The sequence below is a fragment of the Mustela lutreola genome, chromosome 11 (assembly GCF_030435805.1).
Source record: "Mustela lutreola isolate mMusLut2 chromosome 11, mMusLut2.pri, whole genome shotgun sequence".
Taxonomy (NCBI): domain Eukaryota; kingdom Metazoa; phylum Chordata; class Mammalia; order Carnivora; family Mustelidae; genus Mustela; species Mustela lutreola.
In genome coordinates, this window is record NC_081300.1 from 102,698,528 (window position 1) to 102,720,019 (window position 21,492).

Sequence of the window (21,492 nt, forward strand, 5' to 3'; positions counted from 1 at the left end):
GTCAGGATGGGTGATGTCAGCCCGAGCTGTCGGTCCTAGGTGGCCGCTCTGGGGGGCGGGTAGGTGAATCTGCACCGCAGGCCCCCGCTCCCCCTGCGGGGGGCCACTGTTCAGACCCTGTCTCCTTGGGGTGGCTTTTGGATTTGAAAGGTGCCCTCCTCCCGCCGGGGCAGGGAGGGGTGCGGATCTCAGCACGGGAGGGGTCATCTGCCCAGAAACTGAGCTCCGCTGGGCCTTGGCTCCGTGGTGCACCCGGGCAGGTGGTGTGGGGTCACTCAAAGGTCACAGCTTCCTCCTGCCCCCCGCGGGCACGAGGGTCGTGGACTTTCTCCTCCACTGCCAGCCAGACTCTCTCGCAGCCCACGACCCCCCAGGCCCTGGCCCCACTTTTTCTTGCACCTGAGGATGCGCAGAGCCAGGCTCGACTGCGCCTCCGAACCCCCAGAAACTCCTGGTTACTCCAGAGCCCCCCGAACCCCCCCCCGGAACTTCTCCGTTCCCCCAGAACCCGGGTAAAACCGGGCAAACCTCCCCCGCACAGGGGTACAGCGGGGCGCAGGCCCGGAGGCCCGGGTTGCCGGGCGGAGCCCTCGCCCGATTGGCCGCGGCCTCGATACTTTGTTGCGACCGCGCCTCCTCCCGGGAGCTGCGGGCAGAGCACGTGCGGCGAGCGCGGAAGTGGGGCGCGGCGAGCAGCAGGGCGGGTGCCTCTGGGCAGGAATCTCGGCCTTTGCTGCGGAGCAGCGTACCCTGAAAGGTACCGGAGCGGGGCTGGGCCAAGCCAGGCCGGGGGGTGCCTGGGGCAGGGCGCCCGGTAGAGCCACCCTCCCCCGGGTCTCCTCCATCCCTGCCTGGGGACTGGGGCCCTTCCGTGTCCTGGGTACCCCCCAAGAGGCCACTTCGTTCTTGAACTCCAAGGTCCCGTCCGCAGAAGCCTGGCTCTTAACCTCCTGCCTGGCCTCTTTCCCTAGAGCCAGTGCTGGGGCCGAGGTTGCGGGGTTGGGGCGGGCTGCGCTGGAAGAAGCCGGGGTCCTGCCAGGAGCCCTCCTCTCCCTCCCCACCAAAGCCCTGGGACCTCGGCTCCCTTGAGGGACGCGGGATCTGGGGCGTCCCGCCCAACGCGATGGGGAGAAACGCTGGGCCCGGAGTTAGGATCTGGCGAAGGGCGCTAAGGCTCAGAAGCCGTGGAATAGATGGGAGCGTTTCCCCCTGCTGGGCGGCCCCGGGTGCTGAGGAGGACCCAGGGGGCGGTGCAGGGCGGAAAGAACTAGAAACTGGGCCAGACCCTCCGCCAGGGAGCGCGCACAGGCCTCTGCGGTTCCTTGCGCAGATCCTTATCCCCTGGGGGGAAGCAGTTGGGCGGCGTCTGCTAAAGCCACAATGCTGTGGAGCACCAGCCTTTAACCTCGCTTAGGCGAGTCGTCTGTGGAAGTAAGAGGAGTCGTGACCAAAGGTATCAGGGTTACTATGCTAACGAGTGCCCGGGGTTGGACAGGTGTTGAAGCAGGTCTGGCCCCTACTGTCGTGCGTGCCCTGCGGGCGCATTCCTGTGGGTTAGGGAATGTGCCTGGGGTAGTGGCCAGATCGAGTCACGGCATAAGTAGTCTCTCTTTTGGTAAAAACTGCTGTATGTATACATAGTCAGATTTTTATAAAAAAAATTCATAAAGCCCTCTGATCCAACTTGCTATAGCTGACCCCTATGTGTGTGGGGGGCAGTGCAGAGTGGATGGACCAGGCATAGGGTGGCCCAGAAAATGGTTCATTCTTTTGTATGTATTTTTGAAAGTGTGGGATTAAGGCAGTCTTTAAAATTTTGTGTTTTTCAAATATGTTTGTTTATTTTCAAGACCATAGTAGTCAAAAGCAGATGGTGCTAGTCCTGCTCCGGCAGGCCCTGGGGCTCCTCTTTGTAGGAATGTCAGCCACGTCTGCCAAACCCTTAGCTCAGGGTCCCCCCCACTGCTCTGAGAGGCCTCGGCATCCGTGGGCTGGATGGGGGGGAAATCTAATGACCCCAATACACAGGGTCGCTGGCCTGATGGAGCCCAGAGGAGTGAAACGCGACTCAATGACCTTGTCTGTGTCAGACTGGGGCAAACAGAGAGGAGACATGGGAGGACCAGGCTGGGCCCTGTGGGTGCGGCACAGGCGAAAGGGTCACAGGAATGAGATGAACCATCGCAGTGACAGCACTGGGCACACAAATGAGGACCGAAACAGAAAACTGTAGCAGGCACCGATGCCCCTATGCCTTTTCTCAGAGCGCTCCTGCCACCGTGTTACAAATGCCTGTGGCAAGAGGGGCCTTGCCGAGGTGTGGATGGGCGTGTAGTCAGCCCACAGGCAGAGCCGGCCATCGTCATGGCTGACGTCTTGTTTGCAGAGGCCCGGAACCCGACACAGGATGCAGAGCTTCCTGAGGCTGCTGAGGGAGAGTGGGGGCACTGGGCCCCCCTTGGAGGGGCTGGTGACTCTTGCAGGCAGACTGTGCCGGGACCTCCAGGATGACCCAGCCCAGGTGCAGCCCTTGGTCACCGCCGTGTTGGACAGTCCCCTCCGCCTGCACCTCCTGGACAACGTGGATGTGGCCCTCGTGTGTGCCCGAGTGCTGGCCCAGCAGGACCAGCACCAGGCTGCCTGCCGCGTCCTGGAGGTAAGACCCGTCTCGGGGCGGGGACGGAGAGCCACAGTAGCCACAACCATCCCCAACCCAATGGAAGCGCCTACAGGTCGGCAAGAACCTGGGGAGAGACATTCTAGAAACCAAGCCAGGATGGTCCACTCTCTGTGCAGAGTTCTACTACCATAGTAATTGGAGGCCAAACTGTTTGTTTGTGAGCCCCATTTTGAGTGGTGGTCCTGGCTTGGATCCCAGTGGGTAAGACAGTCACCCAGACCCAGGACCTCAGTCCCTTAGCTGCAGACCCATGGCTGGGCACGCAAACTGAAAGTACGGTCGTCACTCATCGGGTGCTACTTAGGCGCACAACTCCTCTGGCAGAGGGGACGTGAAGCCGTTACCGTCTGTAGCCACTTAATGTGACCACAGGTCATTCTGCTACCTAAATAGTGGTACGTTGGACTGCAGCACGCATCACATAGGACATGCCTGCATTACTTCCTAAACTCTGAGAAATTCTGAATTCCAAAATCCCTCTGGCTCAAAGGGTTTCAAAAAAGGGGTGTGGGGGCCTGTTTCTCGTCTTTCACCCCATCATACAGCTCATGCAGAATTCATGCTGAGTTTATTTTCAAGATAGTTCTTTTTAAAAAGATTTATTTATTTTTCAAGATTTTATTTATTTATTTGAGAGGGAGCATGAGCAGGGGGAGGAGCAGAAGGAGAGGGAGAAGCAGACTCCCCGCTGAGCAGGGACCCCCCCCCCCCACGTGGGACTCGATCCCAGGACACTGGGATCATGCATGACCTGAGCCGAAGGCAGACGCTTCACTGATGGAGCCATCCTGGCACCCCGAGATACTCTGTTCTTTCCAGTTCTTTCCGTTTCCATGCCCTTCGCCACAGGCTGCATAGTGCCCTCGTGTCCCCTTGGTTTGTTCTTCACGTAGCTGCCGGAGAGCTTGCAGGTGCCGATGAGCCCCAGGGAGCCCCGAGCCCGCGGACTGCGCCTGCCTGCGCCCCCCTCTCCCCGTCAGCCTCTCCCTGAGCTTCCTCCGCAGTCGTCACGCTGCTTCCGTGCTCATCAGACAATCCCGAGGCCTCAGGACCTCAGCACGTGCTGCTCCCTCTGCCGGCGGCTGGAGCCCGGCTGCCTCCGTGGCTGCTGCCTTTCCTCCTCTCGCTGGTTTCTGCTGTAAATGCCTCCGTGGCTTGGCCGTGCCCCCTTTATCGTGCAGCGTAGAGTCTGGTTCCCCCTGCGGCTGCTCCCTCGGGTCTTTGTTCCGTCGGCCTCCCCGGCACTGCGGCCCATGAGGCAGGCGCCCCTCGGTTGTGCTTACGTAGCAGCTGTGAGTCAGCGGGGCTCGGTGTTTCACGTCGGTCAAAGCGAACAAGCAAGGAAGACCCGGGTTGTGGTGCGCTGTCGGGGCACTCGGTGGTCAAATGTGTGAATGATGTCGGTGATGGAAAACCCCCGGAGCGGGGATGTAAACTCGGTCTGGACGGCCCTCAGCGTCTCTGAGGAGCTGACATGTAGGGGAGACCTGAGAGAGACGGCGGGGACGGCACACCGAGGAGGGCCGCGTCCTGCAGGGGCACGTTTCCCTGACAGCTGTGCCCTAGGCTGATGGCTGCCTCCTGGCAGCCGACTGGAAGTCACAGCCTCGCAAAATGGGCGTTTTCCGCTCTGTGGAGAGAAGGTGGAATGACTGTCGGCACCTCCCTTGCCAAGATGATGCTGAGAACATTGGGGTTAAATGCGGGAAGCACACGCCGACCACAGGGCTGTGTCGAGGGGAGGCCAGCACTGGGCACCCTTGGCCAGCTCCGGAGTCTGGTCGTGTGAACAGGTCATGCTGGATTGGTGAGCTTGGTGGGGCACAGACCAGAGCCACTTCATTCCTCTCGGCTCAGAAGGCACTCCCTGAGCAGGCGAGGGGCAGCCCTGCTGGGTGGGAGGGGAAGGTCTTTCATGCAAGATGGGGGTCAGCCCTTGGACCCTCAAGTCTGACCAGGTGCCTCTAACTGTGGCCCTGCCTCTCACGCGTTGTGTGGCCCCGGGCCCTTCGTTTGCCTTCCCCTCGCCTCGTGCTCCCCGTGTGTAAGGAGCGGCGGAAGCTGCTTTGTGTGCGCGGGGGGGAGCTGACGGGACCTCGCCCGGGCCCTCAGCCAGCAGCTCCTCCCGCAGGTTGGGTCGGGTCGGAGGGCAGTGCTCCGGGGGCAGCCGGGCCTCAGCAGGCTTTTCTCAACAGGGATGCCAGGTGCCCGGAGGCAGCCAGGAGCTGGTCCAGCTCTGGAACGACCTTCACTACCGTCTGGTCATGAAGCGGCTGGGCGTGGCCACGCTCACCCCAGTGCAGAAGTTCCGCTGCAGAAAGAGGTACACCGCCGGCCTTTATTTGTGCGTGCTCCCCAGGACTCCCGGGGGTGTTTCATCTAAAACCACGGAGGGGCTGAGGTGAAGCCGAGACAGGAGGTAAATGCAGGAGAAGTCACAAGAAGCAGTCACCGTCAAAAGGTAGCAGGCTCTGCGACAGCCAGAGCACTGAGCTACCCTCTCCATCTGCTCAGCTGGCCATGGGGGTGCAGCCCTACTTACGCCAGCAGGGTGAGAAGGGCCACTGCCTTCCTGTGAGGGCTCTGAAGGCTCTGCAGGGAAGGAGGCAGCCGGTGGACATCCCGACCTCACTCTCTTCCTCTTGTCTTCTCCTCCCGTGGCCTTTGGTCATCTGATTCCCACAGACAGGCTCTGCAGGTGCCATGGGCTGGGGTCTTCAGCACCACCCCTCGGGGCTGCGGGGCCTTTCAAAGAGAGGTAAAGATGAGAGTGATGGACACGTCAGACAAGATGCATGGGGTGCTTAGGAGATTGCCTGGCACGTGAGGGATGCTGGGTCCACATTAATAGTAATTACCACCACGGCCATTATCAGCACTAAGGAAACATTACAACTGCTAATTACTATTATTCCTTCATCACCACTTATGGATGAGGAAACTGAGGCCCAGAAAGGTCAGAACTTGCCCGAGCTGTCACAGGAGAGAGATGCAAAGCTGGGACTCCAGGCTAGACACTGAGACCATAGAGCTTTTCTTCATCCTGGGTGTTGCCCCCTGACCAGGAAGGGCTGATGTCCTCTGAGTTCCTGGCAGCCCAAGTAATGGGATTTTTGCACCACGGGGCCTGGTAACCAGAAGCAATGGATTCTTTCTGGATCCATGGTGTCTGTCAAAGAATGAGATATGTCCCCAAAACCCAGTAGTTCATTAACCTTATGGTCTTCGGGAATGGGATCCTTTCCCTCCATATAGTTGCCGATGGCCTGCCAGAGTGCAGTTCAGTAAACGACTTGGGGATCAGTGTGCATTGTTTGTAAAGAGGCCCCTGATTGCTGGGCGCTGTCGGAGTTGCTGGGGATATAGCCTGAGCCCTACTCTCCTGGAGCTGACACTTGGTGCAGACAAGGGACAGTAGAGAGGACACAAAGTAGATTCCATTGTTCCAAGCGGGAGTACTAGACACAGAATGTGCCTACTAGAGGACTGTGCCACCTTTGTGCTTTGTATTGGGGTGGAGGGTGCCGAACAGGCTCCTCTAAGCCTTGGCAGAGGGGGCCTGAATGTGGGGATGGCAGCCCTCAGAGGTGTAAGGACCGGGCGGTCGGGGAGTTAGAGCGATGGTCGGTCCGCCGGCTGAGGGTGGTGGTTTCTCCTAGAGGGGGTCACCCCAGGGTGGGCTGGCATAGGAGCAGAGGCAGGAGGCTCTCGGGAGTCTCTGGTGTGTCAGGACAGATTCTGGAGGATCTGCTGAGGAGCTGGATGTGTCGGAGGCGGTGAAGAGAGAACGAAGCCAGCCTGCTGGGCTCTCGGCCGGACTGGCTGGAACATGGTGGTTTCTCACTGAGATGCACAGAGCTGGGGCCCGGGGGCAGTTGGGGAGGGGGAAGGATCAGGCTCCATTCGGGATGTGGCATGTGTGGGGCGCCTTCCTGACATCCACAGTGGTTTGTTTAGTTGGCCTTGGGGTATCTTGGGTGTTCCGCGCTGGTACCGTTTGTGTCCTGTCGGAACAACCCGTGTGTCTACGCAGGCGAGAGCAGCGCGACCGACCCGTCTCCCCGTCATCCGCTCTCTAAGCTCTGGGCCGCGGGTCAGTGAGCGGTCCCGGAGCGCCCGGTGAGGGGCCCCGCGGTCCTTCCGAGGGGGGCTCGGCAGCACGAGCCCGGGGAGGAGCCCAGCCGGCGGAGGAGAGGCCGCGGGGGGTGCCCGGCGCGAGCCCGCGAGGGGCACGCGGGAGGGGCGCCCGTAACCGCGGCCTCCCCGTCCGCATCAGGAACCCGCCCCCGCCCGCCCTCTGCCCCGACGGCCCGAAGAGCCGCAACTTCCCCCGAGACGTTCGCCAGAAGCTGCACGACTTCGCCTCCGCCGTGAGCACCAACCCCAGCAAGGCCGAGAGGGTGAGAGCCGAGGCGGAGGCCGCCCTCCCCTTCGCTGCCCCCGACCTCGGGACCCCCACCCTGTGGCGCCCCCCGCCCCCCGGGCTTCCGCGGGGCCCTCTGCCGGGCGCCGGTGGCTTTGGGCCGGCTGAGCCTCCCCGGGGGACAGGCGCTCCCCGGCCGGCAGCTCCGGACCGTCCAGCCTGCGCACGTGGAGGGTCAGTGCCCTCCCGCCCCCGGCCCGACGCGGGGTGCGGGGGTCAGGCGACGGCGGTCGCGGAGCTTCCGGCGGGGAGGCCGGGTTCGCGGAGCTCCGTGCCCGGTGAGGCCGGCGGGCGACCCCGCAGCGCGGCCCCCCGAAGCGGAAGGCACCGGCGAGCCGCCGAGCGTGCGCGCTCGTTTCCGGCTGCTTCGAAGTCGGGGCTTGTTCTCTTCCCCTGCTCCTCGGCTCTGTCCAATCGGCGGGGGCTCCCCGTGTTAGCTCCGCCTACCTGTCGCCCTCATCCAATCGACGGGGCGTTCCCGAGTGGGGGCTTGCCCAGTCAGCGGGTTCCTCGTGCCTGCTCCACCCACCGCGCTCCCTGTCCAATCGGCAGGGCTCTCCCAGCGATCCCCGCGCGGGCTCTGCGGGCGGGCTTCCGGCGCGCGCACCTGCGCAACCTCGGCCGACGGCCTGCGGCGCCGCCCGCCCCCCGCGAGGTCCCAGCCCCCGCTGCCTGCCGCGGGCCGTGGCGCCGCTCGGGCCCTCCCGTGTCCGGGTTCGGCCGGCTGCGGCTCCGCGAACGAGCGAGGCCGGGGTGCAGGGCGTCCCGGCTCGGAGGCCGCGCCGGGCGGGGGCGGGGGCGGGCGCCGGCCCTGGGGGTCGCCCTGGGCCCGGGGCGGCGCTCGAGGCTGTGCGGTCCGCGGCAGGAGAACCTGGCGGCGGAGATGAGCCTGAGCGCGGAGCAGGTGTACAACTGGTTCGCCAACTACCGGCGGCGCAGACGGGCCCTTCTCCAGCGTCGTGCGCCGGCCCCGGAGGACGCGGCGGTGGACCTCCGCGTGAGGGAGGCGGCTCCGGAGCGCCCGCAGCCCGCGCGCCAGCCCCGCCCTGGCCCCGGCGGCGCGGCCCGGCCTCGGTGGCCAGGTGAGAGGCTCCCGCGCCGCTCGCTCTGCCCGGCCCGCTTTCCTAGCGAGGCCTCGTGAGCGCCGCTCCGTCCCGGGGACGGGCCCTCCGCGCCCGGTCGGCCCCTAGACGACGTCCTCTTGTGGGAGGGGACCCCGGAGCCGGGGCGGGAGGGCGCGCAGGGGCTGCGCGAGGCTGCAGCGCGTAGCGGTCCCCGCGTCCGGGGCCGGGCGTCCGCGGCAGCGCTGCTCCTAACCGCTGGGAAGGAGGCTGGGCCGCCGGCTCCCGCAGGCCTTCCCACCGCCCGACTGACCCTCAGCAGGACCGGAGGAAGATGGGCCCGCACAGTCCACGGAGACCACTCAAGGGCCATGGGAGTCGCTGGCTCTGGCCCCGGACTTCTCTGGAGATGAGACGCTGCCGAAGCCATTGCCTCCCAGGTACTGCGGTCCGCACGGCCCGTGGGACCATCTCCGTCTTGACTTTCCCCGTCCCGAGTGGGTGACCGGGCCTGGAGCGCACATGCGGATGTCGGGGCTGACAGCGGGACGACGTCAGTGATTGCCGAGAGCAGAGACCCCTGTGAGTCCGGGGTGGGGAAGCCGCTCCTAAGGAGCCCATGTCAGGGACCCCCACTTGCTCCTTGGAGCCTGGCTCGTAGCCTGACTCCATGGATGTGTTGGGGAAGGAGGAACACAGAGCTGGGACGAAACACATGCTGGCTGGCTTCCCAAAGCCAAGCCCGAGCTGTTGTTTCTTTCTTACTGTATTTTGTAGCGTTTGTGTGTCGTTGAGTCCGTGACAGGCAATAGTTCTTGAATTCCTCATTATGCACGAGGCACCGTCCAAGCCTGGTCCCTCCCCTGGGATGAGGCATGAACCTGGTGTAAGGGTAAGGAGAGTGTTGGCCATCGGCAGGACTAGGTCAGAGAGAGGGGCCAGGTTCCCCGTGTGTAGCCATCAAGCTGTGGACACTGTTTCCATCTACCGTTGTGACATCGGCCTCTCTCATGACACTCCCTGTCTGCCCTTCCCGTGAAGGCTGGCACTGCCCAGGTGTGGAACTTGGGCAGGTTCCTGTGAGCTCTCAGTGCCGTGCGTTTCTCATCTGTGACACAGGGAGGGGTAGGATGCAGGTGGTTGCAGAAGTGACAGGGCTAGGGGAGGGGATCACAGAAGCCCAGGAGCACCATCTGAGACACACTGAGTGTGCAGTATCGAGTCTTTAAATTATTATCAGCTGCTGCTTGATGTTCCTGGAAGATCAGCCATCATCATTCATCCCACTGCTAGGGTCTTGCTCATCATTTCCTGTTTTTGGTATTATGGAACAGTGCTTCATTGAAGGTCCTTTTAAATCAAGAGCTAATGAGTTAAAGTATTTTTTTTTAACTGTTGTGGACCTTTGCAGCCACAGGTAGAACAGTGAAAGCTGTGTGATGAGGGTCACGGTGGGCCAGAAAACCATCAGTGGCGGAGTTGAGTTGGGAACCTGGATTCCCAAATGGGGCTGGAGTTTCCTCCCAGGCCTCTCTTCCCTGGCCTGAGGGAGTCTCTGCCCTCCAAGGGACGGTGTTTGCTGTCTTCCCCAGGTCTCTGCAGGGCAGTGAGATGTACCAGGAGGGTCCTGGCCGAAGCCCTGCCACTCTCCCCCACATCTGCCCAGGCCCTGGCCTCTGCCCTCTGACTTCTGGCAGTGACATGCTGGACTCTTCCCTGGCTGCCCCTGAGTCATGGCTGATGTCCCTTGCACTGGCGTCCTCCAAGGAAGTTTCCTTCCAGACTGGGCAGCTGGTCCATGGGCATGGGCTGGACCTCACGATGCGCCCCGCAGATGCCACTGTGGCTATGTCCATCACTGCCCTCGGTGAGCCCAGCTCCACAGGTGGGTTCATTCCAGACAGACCGTGCTCTTCTGCACAAGATGACACAACTAGTCAGGTCTCATTTGAGGGGGTGTGGGAAGGGGCAGCACTCTCCTGCTTTTCTAGTTGCAAAGTAAAATGTGCATACGACTAAAAGTAGGCCGGTGAGGAAAGGGTTAAAACGAAATGAGACAGCTGCCACCCTGCACTCCCATTGCAGTCCACCCGACTTGCCTGTCACCACGTGCTGAAATAGAGGACAGGTCACCCCATCTCATGATCTAAGTATCATTTCCTTCGTTTCTAACATGAAACTTATCAACTTGAAACTTACTGTTTAGCTATAACTGTAGCCTGTAGAGTGTGGATTTAGAGACGTGTTTGTCTACCATGTTCAGAAGCGTCTTGTGACACTTCACCTTATGTGGAGGCCGTTGGCAGTGTCAGTTTACCCATCACCTAAATTTCTTAGTCTTCTGTGTTTATATCTTTACTTTCTTGGGGTTTCTAATTGTCTTCCTTTCTTTTAGATTCCCTGTTTTTGTCACACCTGTAACTTCTCCCATTTTTCCGAGTGTATCCTCCAAAGACCCATGGCTGGGAGGCCTCCTTCCGTTTCTGCCCAAGTGATGTTTCCTAGACCTGGGCGGAGTCAGCGGCCCAAGAACGCTCCTTTCATTGCCTCCCGGGTTTGGGTCAGTGTTTCCTGAGTTGCAGGTCTTGTCCTGTCTTCACTGACTTCCTTGTTATGTTTGGGAACATCTTCACTGTGCAAGAAAGGGGGCTTGTGAGATAAATTTTCTGATTTCTTACGTGCTGTGAAATTATCCTTAACCTGCCCTCACATTTGTTGAATAAACTGGCAGGGACAGAATTTTGAGTTTAAATACCCTCCCGTAGGTATCTGCAGACACAGTCATGTCATTGTAGCATCTGATGTTCGTGTCATCTTCTGGCGTCTTTGCAGATCACACATTGTTCCTTTCTTGGAATTTTTGTTTGTTTGTTTGCTTTAAGTCTGGGTGTTCTAAGATTTCACAGTGATCGTGTGCGGTGTGAGTCTCTTTAATTCACTTTCCTCTTAAGCCTTTCGATTTAAAGAACAGGTGACAATGTATCCTCTAAGGTTTGGGTATTTCTTAGATAATATTCCTTGATGGGTTTCCTCCTCCATGTTCTTCATTCTCTTTAGAGCACAAATCTTACCAGGATTTTGGAAATCCTGGGCCAGTCTCCCTAGGTGCTTACCTTTTTCTTATGTTTCTTTTCTTTTTCATTGTATATGCTTTGGGGGTATTAGAGTCTGTCTTTCAAAAGTCCTAATTTGATAGTTATACTTTAAGAGAATTCCAGGCTCTTTTTTTTTTTTTTAAAAGATTTTATTTATTTATTTGACAGAGAGAGAAATCACAAGTAGGCAGAGAGGCAGGCAGAGAGAGAGAGAGAGAGAGAGAGAGAAGCAGGCTCCCTGCTGAGCAGAGAGCCTGATGTGGGACTCGATCCCAGGACCCTGAGATCATGACCTGAGCTGAAGGCAGCGGCTTAACCCACTGAGCCACCCAGGCGCCCCCAGGCTCTTTTTTTATTTGAATTTTCCTTTAGTCAGAGGTTGTGTTACTTTTTATAGATGCAGTATCTTTTTTTTCCCTTGAGTATTCAAAATAAAAAGTTTCAAGATTATGCTTTGTTGTCTGAGGGCGGGAATATTGGGGCTGTGGATTCTGGCCCTTCCTTGAGCAGAGAAAGGTGAGGGGCGGGAAAGAGGAAGAGCCCTGGAGACTCACTGCTCTGGAGGCAGCTTTTCAGTCTGATCATATCGGTCCTTCATTTGTCCACGTCTTCCACTGTGGGAGACCTACGCTTGCCCAGCCCATATTTACCGCCAAGGCCGGAGTGGGGTGGTCACTGGCTGTATTCACATGGGGGCGAGGGGAGCTGGTGTTGACACCACATCCAGCACAGGTGAAAGGTGACGTTTTGTATGAACTGGTGAGCCTCCCTGCCAACTGACCGCCTGAGCACCGGGGTGTTCCCCTCTTTCCCTTTCCCTAACTTTGCTTACCCTCCCTCCCACTTGAAGATTCTCAGGACCTGATCTCAGTCCCACCTTGCTTTCAGGTGCCCTACCAACAAAGGATGGTACTTGTGTCCTGGGTCTCCTTATGCTGCTTTTGTTCTGGACTTTGGCTTCTTGTCTTCCTTTTGGAGGAAGAAGATGTAATTTAGTGATCTTTTAATCTGAACCAGCAATGCTCAAATTAGTCCTTCAGTTGTATTTAACATACCTCAGGGTATTTCTAGAGTTCTGCAGAAAAGAAGCAGCAGCAGAAAGTGGGGGTGGAATCACACAATGAATGGTCAGGAAGGTTCCTTTGGTCTGAGGTTGGGCTGCAGGCTGGCAAGTTAGGTGGTCACTCTGGCAGACAGTGGGGGGCGGAGGGGGGACAGTGCATGCCCAGCCCAGCTGGCCTGTTGTTTTGTCTGAGGTCAGAGAGTCTGACGCTGGGCTTACCACCTGGTAGATTTCTTACCTTCCCTCACTCTGAAGTGTCTGCTGGCCCAGAACTGATCTGATCTGCCACGGCTTCTGTGTAAGAGTGAGAGACATACGGGGACATCCTCTGCAGCATTTTCTGTAGAAGGAGGAGCAGGGTGAGGTAGTGCCACGTCGCGTCTCCGTGAACTCGTGGTGCAGCACGAGATGGAAGGTGGCAGTGGTTGTGGTCCAGCCTCTGAAGAGCCAGCACGAGGCAGACCGAGAAGTTCTCACGTGGCAGCAATGGCACTGGAGGCCTGAAGTCTGGGTAGATGAAGCAAAATTTGAAGTCCGCAAAACTGGACTTTGCTTTTGTTTCTGGAAGCCTAAAAAGGCCCTGAGATCAATAGCTGTGACTCTTCCTCAGTAAGGGTGGTTGAGGCTTGGGGCCGGCCAGGCTGGACGCTGCTTCTCTCTGTGGAGGTCTTGGTCTTGGTGCTCGGGGGCTGTGTTCTGTCCTCCCAGCACTGAGTGTGGAATTTGCTTCTGTGTAGGATTCGCTGACCCACCTGCTGGCAACCCCCCGAGCATGTACCTGGAGGAAGGTGCAGGCGCCAGCGGCGGCCAGGCAGAACAGCAGGCGGGCGGCTTCCTGGTGACACAGCCTCCCGAATTCCTCCTAGCCCAGAGGTGAGCCACACAGAGCCACGGGTGGGGTGTTCCAGGTTTATAGACTTGGCAGATACGCAGATTGAGTCCTTTCCTTACGGGTTTCTGGAAAATACAACATCATCCCCACCCTGCATCTACCAGAAGAGGGTGGCTTTTCCCTGAGACAGGAGAACACCCAGAAATTGCAGAGCAGACACAGGTGTTGGTGTTGGGGTTCGTGCTCCCACTTTGCTTCTTCCCCAAGATCACCCTGGATCCCAGAAGCCGCTTTTTGGCATTTTGTTTTCACCAGGTGGAGGTTGAGTTTTAAAGCAGCATCAAGATCCTGATTTTATATTCCAAACTGTAGTGTGAAAGGTGCGTGCGAGCTGGGAGTAGCCTCGGGGCTTCAGGCTCTGGCTGCGGGGGCAAGGGCCACAGGCCGGAGAATCAGGGGGTTGAGGAGAGGGATTAGAGGAGCGTGAGAAGTCAGGGTCGTCTGTCGGACAGGAAGCTGCAGTAGGGGTTGCCAGGACTAGGCTCCCCAGTCTGGGAGCTGAAGGCCAGGTGCCCCGCACGAGCAGAACTACAGGGCAGCGTGTGAGAGAGAAGGGGGCGGTGGGTCAGGTCACAGGTTCTGCTTGCTGAAGCAGCCAGAGCGTGAGACAATACAGACTTTGCAGATGGACTCACTTTTCTGTTCATGTCCAGGAACCTGGATGGAGAAAATGCCACTGTCAGGTCCCCTCACGGCCGCTCACCCTTGCCTTCTGATGGCCCGGCCCATCCTTGCTCCGATGTGATGACCTTGAGTCATTCCCTAACAGTAGATTCGTTGGGCGTTGTTAGCCTCCAGTAAAGCACCGCGTTAGGCGATACAGATGCTGGTTTTCTGAGTGTGACTTCTGTATCGACCGCGTGCTGAGCTGTGTGGATCAGCCCCTCCTACTGCCGCCTGCAGGACCACGGATCTGCTTTCTTTTCTGCATTTTTAAAAGTCCCATGTGAATGGAATGCAGGAGTGTTAAACTTTGAGGAGGGGAGAGAGGGTCTAGCTTCTCTGACTCTGCATGAGTGTTTGGGGATTTTACCCTGTGGCTCTGTGTATTGGTCCATTCATCTTTGTGAGCTCTGTCCCGTGATGGGGATGGACTGTGGTGTTTGGATCCATCGCCTCTTAGTAGCCATCTCTGGGTTCCCAGTGTGGGGTCGCTGTGAGCACTCCTGGATGCGCGTGGGTCTGCCTGTGTGCCTTCAGGTCTCTGGGCTGTGTACACGCCTAGGAGTGGAATGGCTGTCGGTGCGTGTTTGTCTTTTTAGGGAACTGCCAGGCTGCTGTTGTCCTGAGTGGCTACACCTGTTAGCTCCCCTGCTGTCCCTGCTGCTCCCCCGATTGGATTCTGATGGCTCCCCAGGGCTGCCCCTTGACCTCTTCCTTCAGGTTTCTGTTTGTTGGTCCATCTCTGTGAGCCTCCTCAAGTGCTCTCTGCCTCACCCAAGCCACCTGCCTGGGGTGTCACACAGGTCCCTCTAGCACTGGAGGGCCCTGTGGGAGGACACTTCTTAAAGTGTGTCTTACCCCCTGAAGGGCTGCTTATATGCAGAGCGCTGTCAGGTCATGTTGCTCGCGGGGTGGACCATGACCTGGTGCGCCTCCATATGGAGCTTATCCTGACGTCTCTTTTCCAGTCTGCTGGAGTTGGCACCGGGCCCTTCCTTTTCCAGCCCTGTTTCTGCTGTGGACCTGAGCCAGCCCGTGCCCTCTAGCCAGGTGAGACCCTACCACCAGGGACTCTGCATGTCCCTCTTAACTTTTGGATCCTCAGGTCATACCTTTGGAGTGAGTAAACCAGGCACATGTCACAAGGGAAGGGGTGCTTCAAGGATGGACAACAGTTGAATGGGGCCCGGGAGGTGGGTGCTGCGGGCTCGTGTTTCTTACTGAGTCCAGAGATGGGGTGTCCCGGAGTAAGGGGTGGCAGGTGGGAATGTGGAGCCAGGCAGAAGGTGCTTCCGTGTGTAATGCTGTGTTGGCTTTCCAGGTGCAGTGGCCCGACGGCCAGGCCTCCAGTGATGCCTTCTGGGGAGCCAGAATGCTTCTTGAGCTTTCAGGGGGCAGCCTGGGTTGAGATGTCCCTTTGGGGTATCCAGCCAGTGCCCCCAGGGGAGCAGGCGTGGACATCGAGCCTTTCAACACATGTTACATAGAGCTTTATTCCGACTGAAGAGAGGCCCCAGGGTTCCTTTGGGGGGTTCCAGTGAGAAGCACTGAGGCTGCGTAGCCCCCTGCCGTGTTTGCATAGTTTGGTTGGCCGCTCGCTGTATCAGAGGAGGCATTTGAGAAACGCTCTTGAGCCCAGAAGTCCAGGGGGTCTGTTTCACTCAGGCAGTGGGAGATTGTGGATTCGAGCTCCTGGGCTTGTAGGTTATGGGCAGGGAAGGCCTTTCTGGAGACAAAGGAGAATGTTGCACTGCTGTCTGCCCTCCCTGCCCTATGACAAGGCCGAGCTTCACCCAGTTAGGTTGGCGAGTGGGGCGTGGGTAGTGCTGTGACACTCTGTGTCTTGGGGGTGATGTGGTTGGGACGGCACAGGCAGGGTGGGCCAGGGTGTCTTTTCCCTACAGGTTGGAGTTTACTGTGTTTGTGAAACAGATGTTCTATTCAATTAAATTGCAGTTCAATGTTCTGAGCTCTCCCCTTTTACTGACCTGACTACATCTTGGACACCTGTCCCTGTCAGTCCTTTGCCTTTCTGTCCCTGGCTGGCGTTCTGTGGCCTGCGTGTGCATTGAGTGATGGACCAGTACCCTATTGATTTGATAGTTTCTAGTATGTCTGGTTTATAAGCAACACCACAGTGGGCATCTCTGCCCTCTGCCCTTCACCTGACTGTTGTGTTGTGGGAAAAGGAATTGCCCTGGTGCTAGATGCCACCATGTCCAAGCACGCAGGGCCCCAGGGGCCGAGTGTGATGTGACTCCTGATGCAGATGACTTTGTACAGGGGTGACTTTGACACTCAGGACTGTCACTGGCAGGAATAAGCCCTAGTCCTTGCCTCACCCATTGTATCAGTTGGAAGTTGTGTGCTGAGCAGTTCCTCTGATACATCAGGGAGCAAAGGCCATTTTGTGCTCGCAGGTGGCCCCCAGCATGGACAGGAATAAGCCGGCAGTCATGGGTGGTTGCTGAGAGGGTAGTGTGAAGCAACAGATGGCTGAGAGCCCAGGACGTGTGGGGCCTGGATGACGAGACTGGGAGCTTCCTGAAGGGGGGCAGCTGGGTCGAGACGCCTGTGCTCCCCAGCCACAGCCCCCGGCTCTCAGCTGTACTCCTCTCCCTCACCTTTACTCTGCAGACACGGACCCTCCACATCCCTTCCTCATCGCCACATTGGTGCTGCTCAAGCACCAGCAGTAACATGTACTTCCTTTCAGGGACACTTACTCTCGTCCTGTTCCGTAGAATCAGGAATCTTTTAGTTGTCAAGTATTTCTTTATTCTGAAATAGTCACAAACTTAGAAAAAGTTTCAAATAGAGCACAAATTACTGAGCTGATGCCTGTACTCCGTTTGTGTGTTTCCTTTCGATAAGGAATTCTGCATTCCTCTAGTGCGGTCATCGGTCGGGAAGTCCGTGCTGGTCCTCCACTGCCTTCTTCCAGACCCCATGGAAGTCAGTTGTCCCAGCAACACCCTAAGTGACAAACCAGTCACATCACGTAGCCCATGCTGAGTGCCCTTGACTGTCTCACTGCCATTCAGGCCACAGCAGTGGACTTGAATGATCCTGACACTTTGGAAGAGTTCAAGCCAGTTACTCTGTAGAATGTCCCCCAGAATGGCCATGTCGGGCATTTTCATGTAATTTGGAAAATTCCTTTTTGGATGGACTTGCAGAAGTGACACGAGGCACTTACCGTGTCCTACAGATGGCACATGATTTTGGTTGTCCCATTGTTGTTGGTGCTCTTTGTGATCCCTTCATTAGGGTGTTTCCTTCCAACCCTCTCCACTATAGTTACTCTGCTTGTATATTTTGGGAGGTCGTGCTTTGCAGCTGTGCAAACATGCTCTTCTTATCAAGCTTTCCATTGACTTATGGATTTCTCTGGTGTGCTTCCATTTTCATAATCCGTGAGCACATTACTAACCTAGTTCTGGCATCAGAATGGCACCAGCTTCCCTCATGTACTATCACAAAGTCTATGCCTGTGAAGATTCACTCTTCAGCCTTATGGGCCCGTCAGCCAAGTGGTGATTTGTTTTAATCATTGGGGTTTTTAACTCATCGTACGTTACCTGTCACCATGGGAAGCACGGCCCAAATTCATCCTGCCCTCAGTCATTTGCAGTCTGCATCAAATATCTGCAGAGTTAGAGAGGGTTAGAGATGAACCCTCTCTAGGGATTAACTTTAGAGAGGGTGAGGGGTTAACCCTGGGTTGTGAAGACCCTTTGGCCTTCCATGGGAATGTGCAGAGCTCTGGACCCATCCCAGTCTTAGCCTTTCCGGAGCCACAGGGAGGTACCTATGTGTGAGGCAAGAGCCTCCTGAACAGGCTGTGCGAGCACCTTCTGGGTAGCTTCCTCCCCCTACCTTTTACAGACACCTGACTTGATCCTGAAAGTTCAGAGCACAGACTCAGCCAGCTGGATTGTCTCCATTTTGTGGCAAATGGACTGAAGTCTCTGGAGCTGACTGTTAACTGAGACCCGAGTGCCTTTGGAGGGCTTCCTATGCAGAGGTCAGATGTCCTGTGAGGCTGGAGGCCTTGCCCCCTCCCGCTTGCCCAGCACCTGTGGGAATGGCCACTCCTCTCAGTGTCCTGCCACCCAGCTGCCACTCTGAGGTCCACCACTTCCCTTTCTGCTGTCTTGATCCCAGGCTCCTTTGAGAAGAAGAATGTTGGCTCTAAAGACTATTCTGCCCTCACCCCCATAAGGGGCCAGCCTGGGTCCAGTGGATATAGGTGAGGTGCTGTGACCAGGTCAAGGGTCCTCCTTTTGTGTCTTGCTGAGGCACTTTTCCTCCTGAGATGAAAAAGGGTATGTGGCCATTTCAAATGGCTGATAGTTCTCAGAGGGGCTCAGAGGAGATGTCAGAGAGGCTTTCCGGGCTCCAGTAATAGCAGGGGGGATGTCCAGTGACCAGCTCCAGGGAGACCAACTTTTCCGCCTCTCCTTGTCTACATAGTTGTGTGGGTTCCAGGAGGTTGAGAGCTGTGGCCAGATCTCCTGCACAATCAAGCCCAGAAATGATCACCCAGCAATGGCCCCAGTGTATGAAGGGTCCTGCCTTCACCTCCACTGTCCATGGTGTGGAGACTGATGGAGAGGGCAGAGGGTGCCTGTATTGATCTCTTAGGCCAAGCTATGTGGCTCAGAATAACAGATTTGGAGGTGCGATGTGGGTGATGTCATTGTCCTTAAGGCTCAAGGGGAGCTTTCTCCAGGTTCCAGTACTTCCTTGATTTGGGACTGCAGAGCACCAGTCTTCTTCTTCTTCTTCTTTTTTCTTTTTTGAAAGATTTTATTAAAAAAAAGATTTTATGTTTTCATGTGAAAGAGAGAGAGAGGAGAAGTAAGAGGGAGAAGCAGATTCCCTGCTGAGCGTGGAGCCCAATGTGGGACTTGATCCCAGGACTCCAGGATTATGACCCAAGTCCAAGGCAGTTGCTAATCAACTGAGCCACATCTTGACTTGATAATCTCTGAAGACTGTATTTTCGTATCAGGTCTCATTCAGGGATGTTGGGGATTAGGATTTCTACATATGGGAGGGGAAAAAAGATGGTGGAGGAGTAGGGGACCCTATTTCAACTGGCCCCCTGAATTGAGCTGGATATCTGCCAGACCATTCTGAACCCACGAAATCAACCCGAGATGTAAGAAAATATGTCTGGAGCTCTACAAACAGAATCTCTCTGGCAGTTGGTCCTGAGGTATGAAGCGGGGAGCTGTGATTCTGCAGGCAAATAATGGAAGATAAACAGAAGGGGAAGGGATCCTCTGTGAACTTGTGCCAGGAAGCTGAGGTAACAAAAGCCTCCTGCCTGGGCACAGACTTGCAGACCAGTAGCAGCAGGGAAAAAACTTCAGGGCAGCCCCCAAACAGAAACCAGGAGCTATGGGTGTGCACTTATGAACTGGGGGCGGTTTGCAGCTTTAGAAGCACAAAGGACAGAGACATGCCCAGCCCTGGGAGTGACGGCTGGGGGAGCTGCTGTGGGGCGCACAACCCAGAATGCTGCGGTTTTTAGCACGGAAGCGAAGACTGTGGCCTGGAGAGCTCAGTGAAGAGCAGACTGCGATCTCTCTGCTTTGAGACAGAGGTTTGTATGTGGTCACTTGTCTGACTCTCAGAGATGTGGAAAGCTTCTAGGGAAAGCCGTCAGAGAACAAAAGCCCCAGAAAATCGATGTTCACTGAGCACCCCCCTGGGGGGTAGGGCAACTCTTCCTAAACCGGAGTTAACAGTGAACTATCAGCATGGCAGGCCCCTCCCCTAGAAGACAGGCTGGAAGAACAAGAGGCTGACAATCCCAAGGTGCCTAGAAAACAGGTGCATCTTCCTTGGGTTGTGGTCAATACTTAGGACTCTGTACATTCCTTCAGCCACCCCTCAACAGAATGACTAAAAGGAGGAGCCCCCAACAAAGAAAAGAATCAGAGACTGGGGCCTCTGTCACAGAACTAATGGATATGGATATAACCAGGATGTCAGAAATTTACTTCAGAGTAACAATTATGAAGGTGATATCTAGGCTTGAGAAAAATATTGACAGTATAGAATCTCTAAGGACAGAAATGAGGTGTAATTGGGCCAAACTTAAAAATGGTATGAATGAAATGCAGTCTAAACTGGATACTCTGACTGCCGGGGAAAATGAGGCAGAAGAATGAATTGGTGAGCTAGAAGATAAGATGATAGAAAAGAAGGAAACAGGTGACATGGGAAAAAGATTAAAGCCCAATGGGTCAAATAGATTAATGACTCAATGAAACTTTCCAATATAAGAATTATTGGGATCTTTGGGGTGGAGATACATAGATCTATCTATCTATCTATCTATCTCCATATATCTGAGGACTTCCCTAATTGGGGGAAGGAAACAAGTATTCATGTCATATATCTGAGGACTTCCCTAATTGGGGGAAGGAAACAAGTATTCATGTCCAAGAGGTAAAGACGACCCTTCCCAAGATCAATGAGAACAGACTGATGCCATGACATAATAGTACAATTGGCAAATCTTAGAATCAAGGAAATGATCTTGAAAGTGGTGAGGGGGAAGAGATTTGTTATGTTAAGAGGGAGGAACATCAGATTAAGGTCAGACCTGTCTACAGAGACCTGGCAGGCCAGAAAGGGCTGGTGAGACCTATGCAGGATAAAGAACGTGCAGCCAAGGATACTTTATCCAGCAAGGTTGTCATTCAGAATGGATGGAGAGACAAGGCTCTTACAAGATGGGGGAAACAGGGCGCCTGGGTGGCTCAGTGGGTTGGGCCGCTGCCTTTGGCTCGGGTCATGATCTCAGGGTCCTGGGATCGAGTCCCGCATTGGACTCTCTGCTTGGCGGGGAGCCTGCTTCCTCCTCTCTCTCTCTCTGCCTGCCTCTCTGCCTACTTGTGATCTCTCTGTCAAATAAATAAATAAAATCTTAAAAAAAAAAAAAAAAGAAAAAGATGGGGGAAACAAAGAATATGTGACCACCAAGCCAACCCTGCAAGAAATATTAAGAGGGGTTCTATAAAGGGAAAAAGACCCCAAGATGATAATAGAAATTTACAGGGACAATCTATAGAAATAAGGACTTCACAGGCAACATGACAAAATTGTATCTTTCAATAGTTACTCTTAATGTGAATGGCCTAAATGCTCCCATGAAATGGCACAGAGTTGCAGATTGGTTAAAAAGAAATGACCCTTCCCTATGCTGTCTACAAGAGACTCATTTTGAACCAAAGATACATCCAGACTGAAAGTGAGGGGATAGAAAACCATTTTTAATGTCAATGAACCTTAAAAGAAAGCTGAGGTAGCAATTCTCATATCAGACAAATTAGATTTTAAGCTAAAGACTGTAGTAAGAGATACAGAAGGACACTATATCATTCTTAAAAGGCCTTTCCAACAAGAGCATTTAACAGTTGTATATATCTATGCCCCCCAAGTGGGAGCAGCCAACTACATAAGCCAACAGTTAACGAAAGTAAACATTGCTAATAATATGTTAATAGCAGGAGACCCCCAAACTCCACTCTCTGCCATAGGTGGGTCACCTAAGCAGAAAGTCAACAAAGAAACAAGAGCTTTGACACACTGGACC

General features: G+C 55.8%; 1 protein-coding gene across 7 annotated transcripts; it reads left to right on the forward strand.

The window, feature by feature from the left end:
• The first annotated feature begins 671 nt into the window (after positions 1–671).
• On the forward strand, positions 672–15,843 carry ANHX (anomalous homeobox). Of its 7 annotated transcripts, none has more exons than XM_059140401.1 (10): positions 672–757; positions 2,387–2,656; positions 4,876–5,003; positions 6,957–7,080; positions 7,969–8,185; positions 8,484–8,604; positions 9,757–10,049; positions 13,060–13,195; positions 14,846–14,927; positions 15,199–15,843. In XM_059140401.1, the coding sequence occupies exons 2-10, from the start codon at positions 2,408–2,410 to the stop codon at positions 15,283–15,285; spliced, it is 1,437 nt and encodes a 478-aa protein (XP_058996384.1). In that variant the 5' UTR covers positions 672–757; positions 2,387–2,407; the 3' UTR covers positions 15,286–15,843. The 7 variants fall into 7 exon arrangements, with proteins under 7 accessions (XP_058996384.1, XP_058996387.1, XP_058996386.1 ...); XM_059140408.1 differs by lacking the exon at positions 672–757 and adding an exon at positions 5,366–5,438 and having other exon boundaries at positions 2,639–2,656; positions 4,876–5,231; XM_059140404.1 differs by lacking the exon at positions 672–757 and having other exon boundaries at positions 2,404–2,656; positions 9,757–10,031.
• The last annotated feature ends 5,649 nt before the right edge of the window (positions 15,844–21,492 follow it).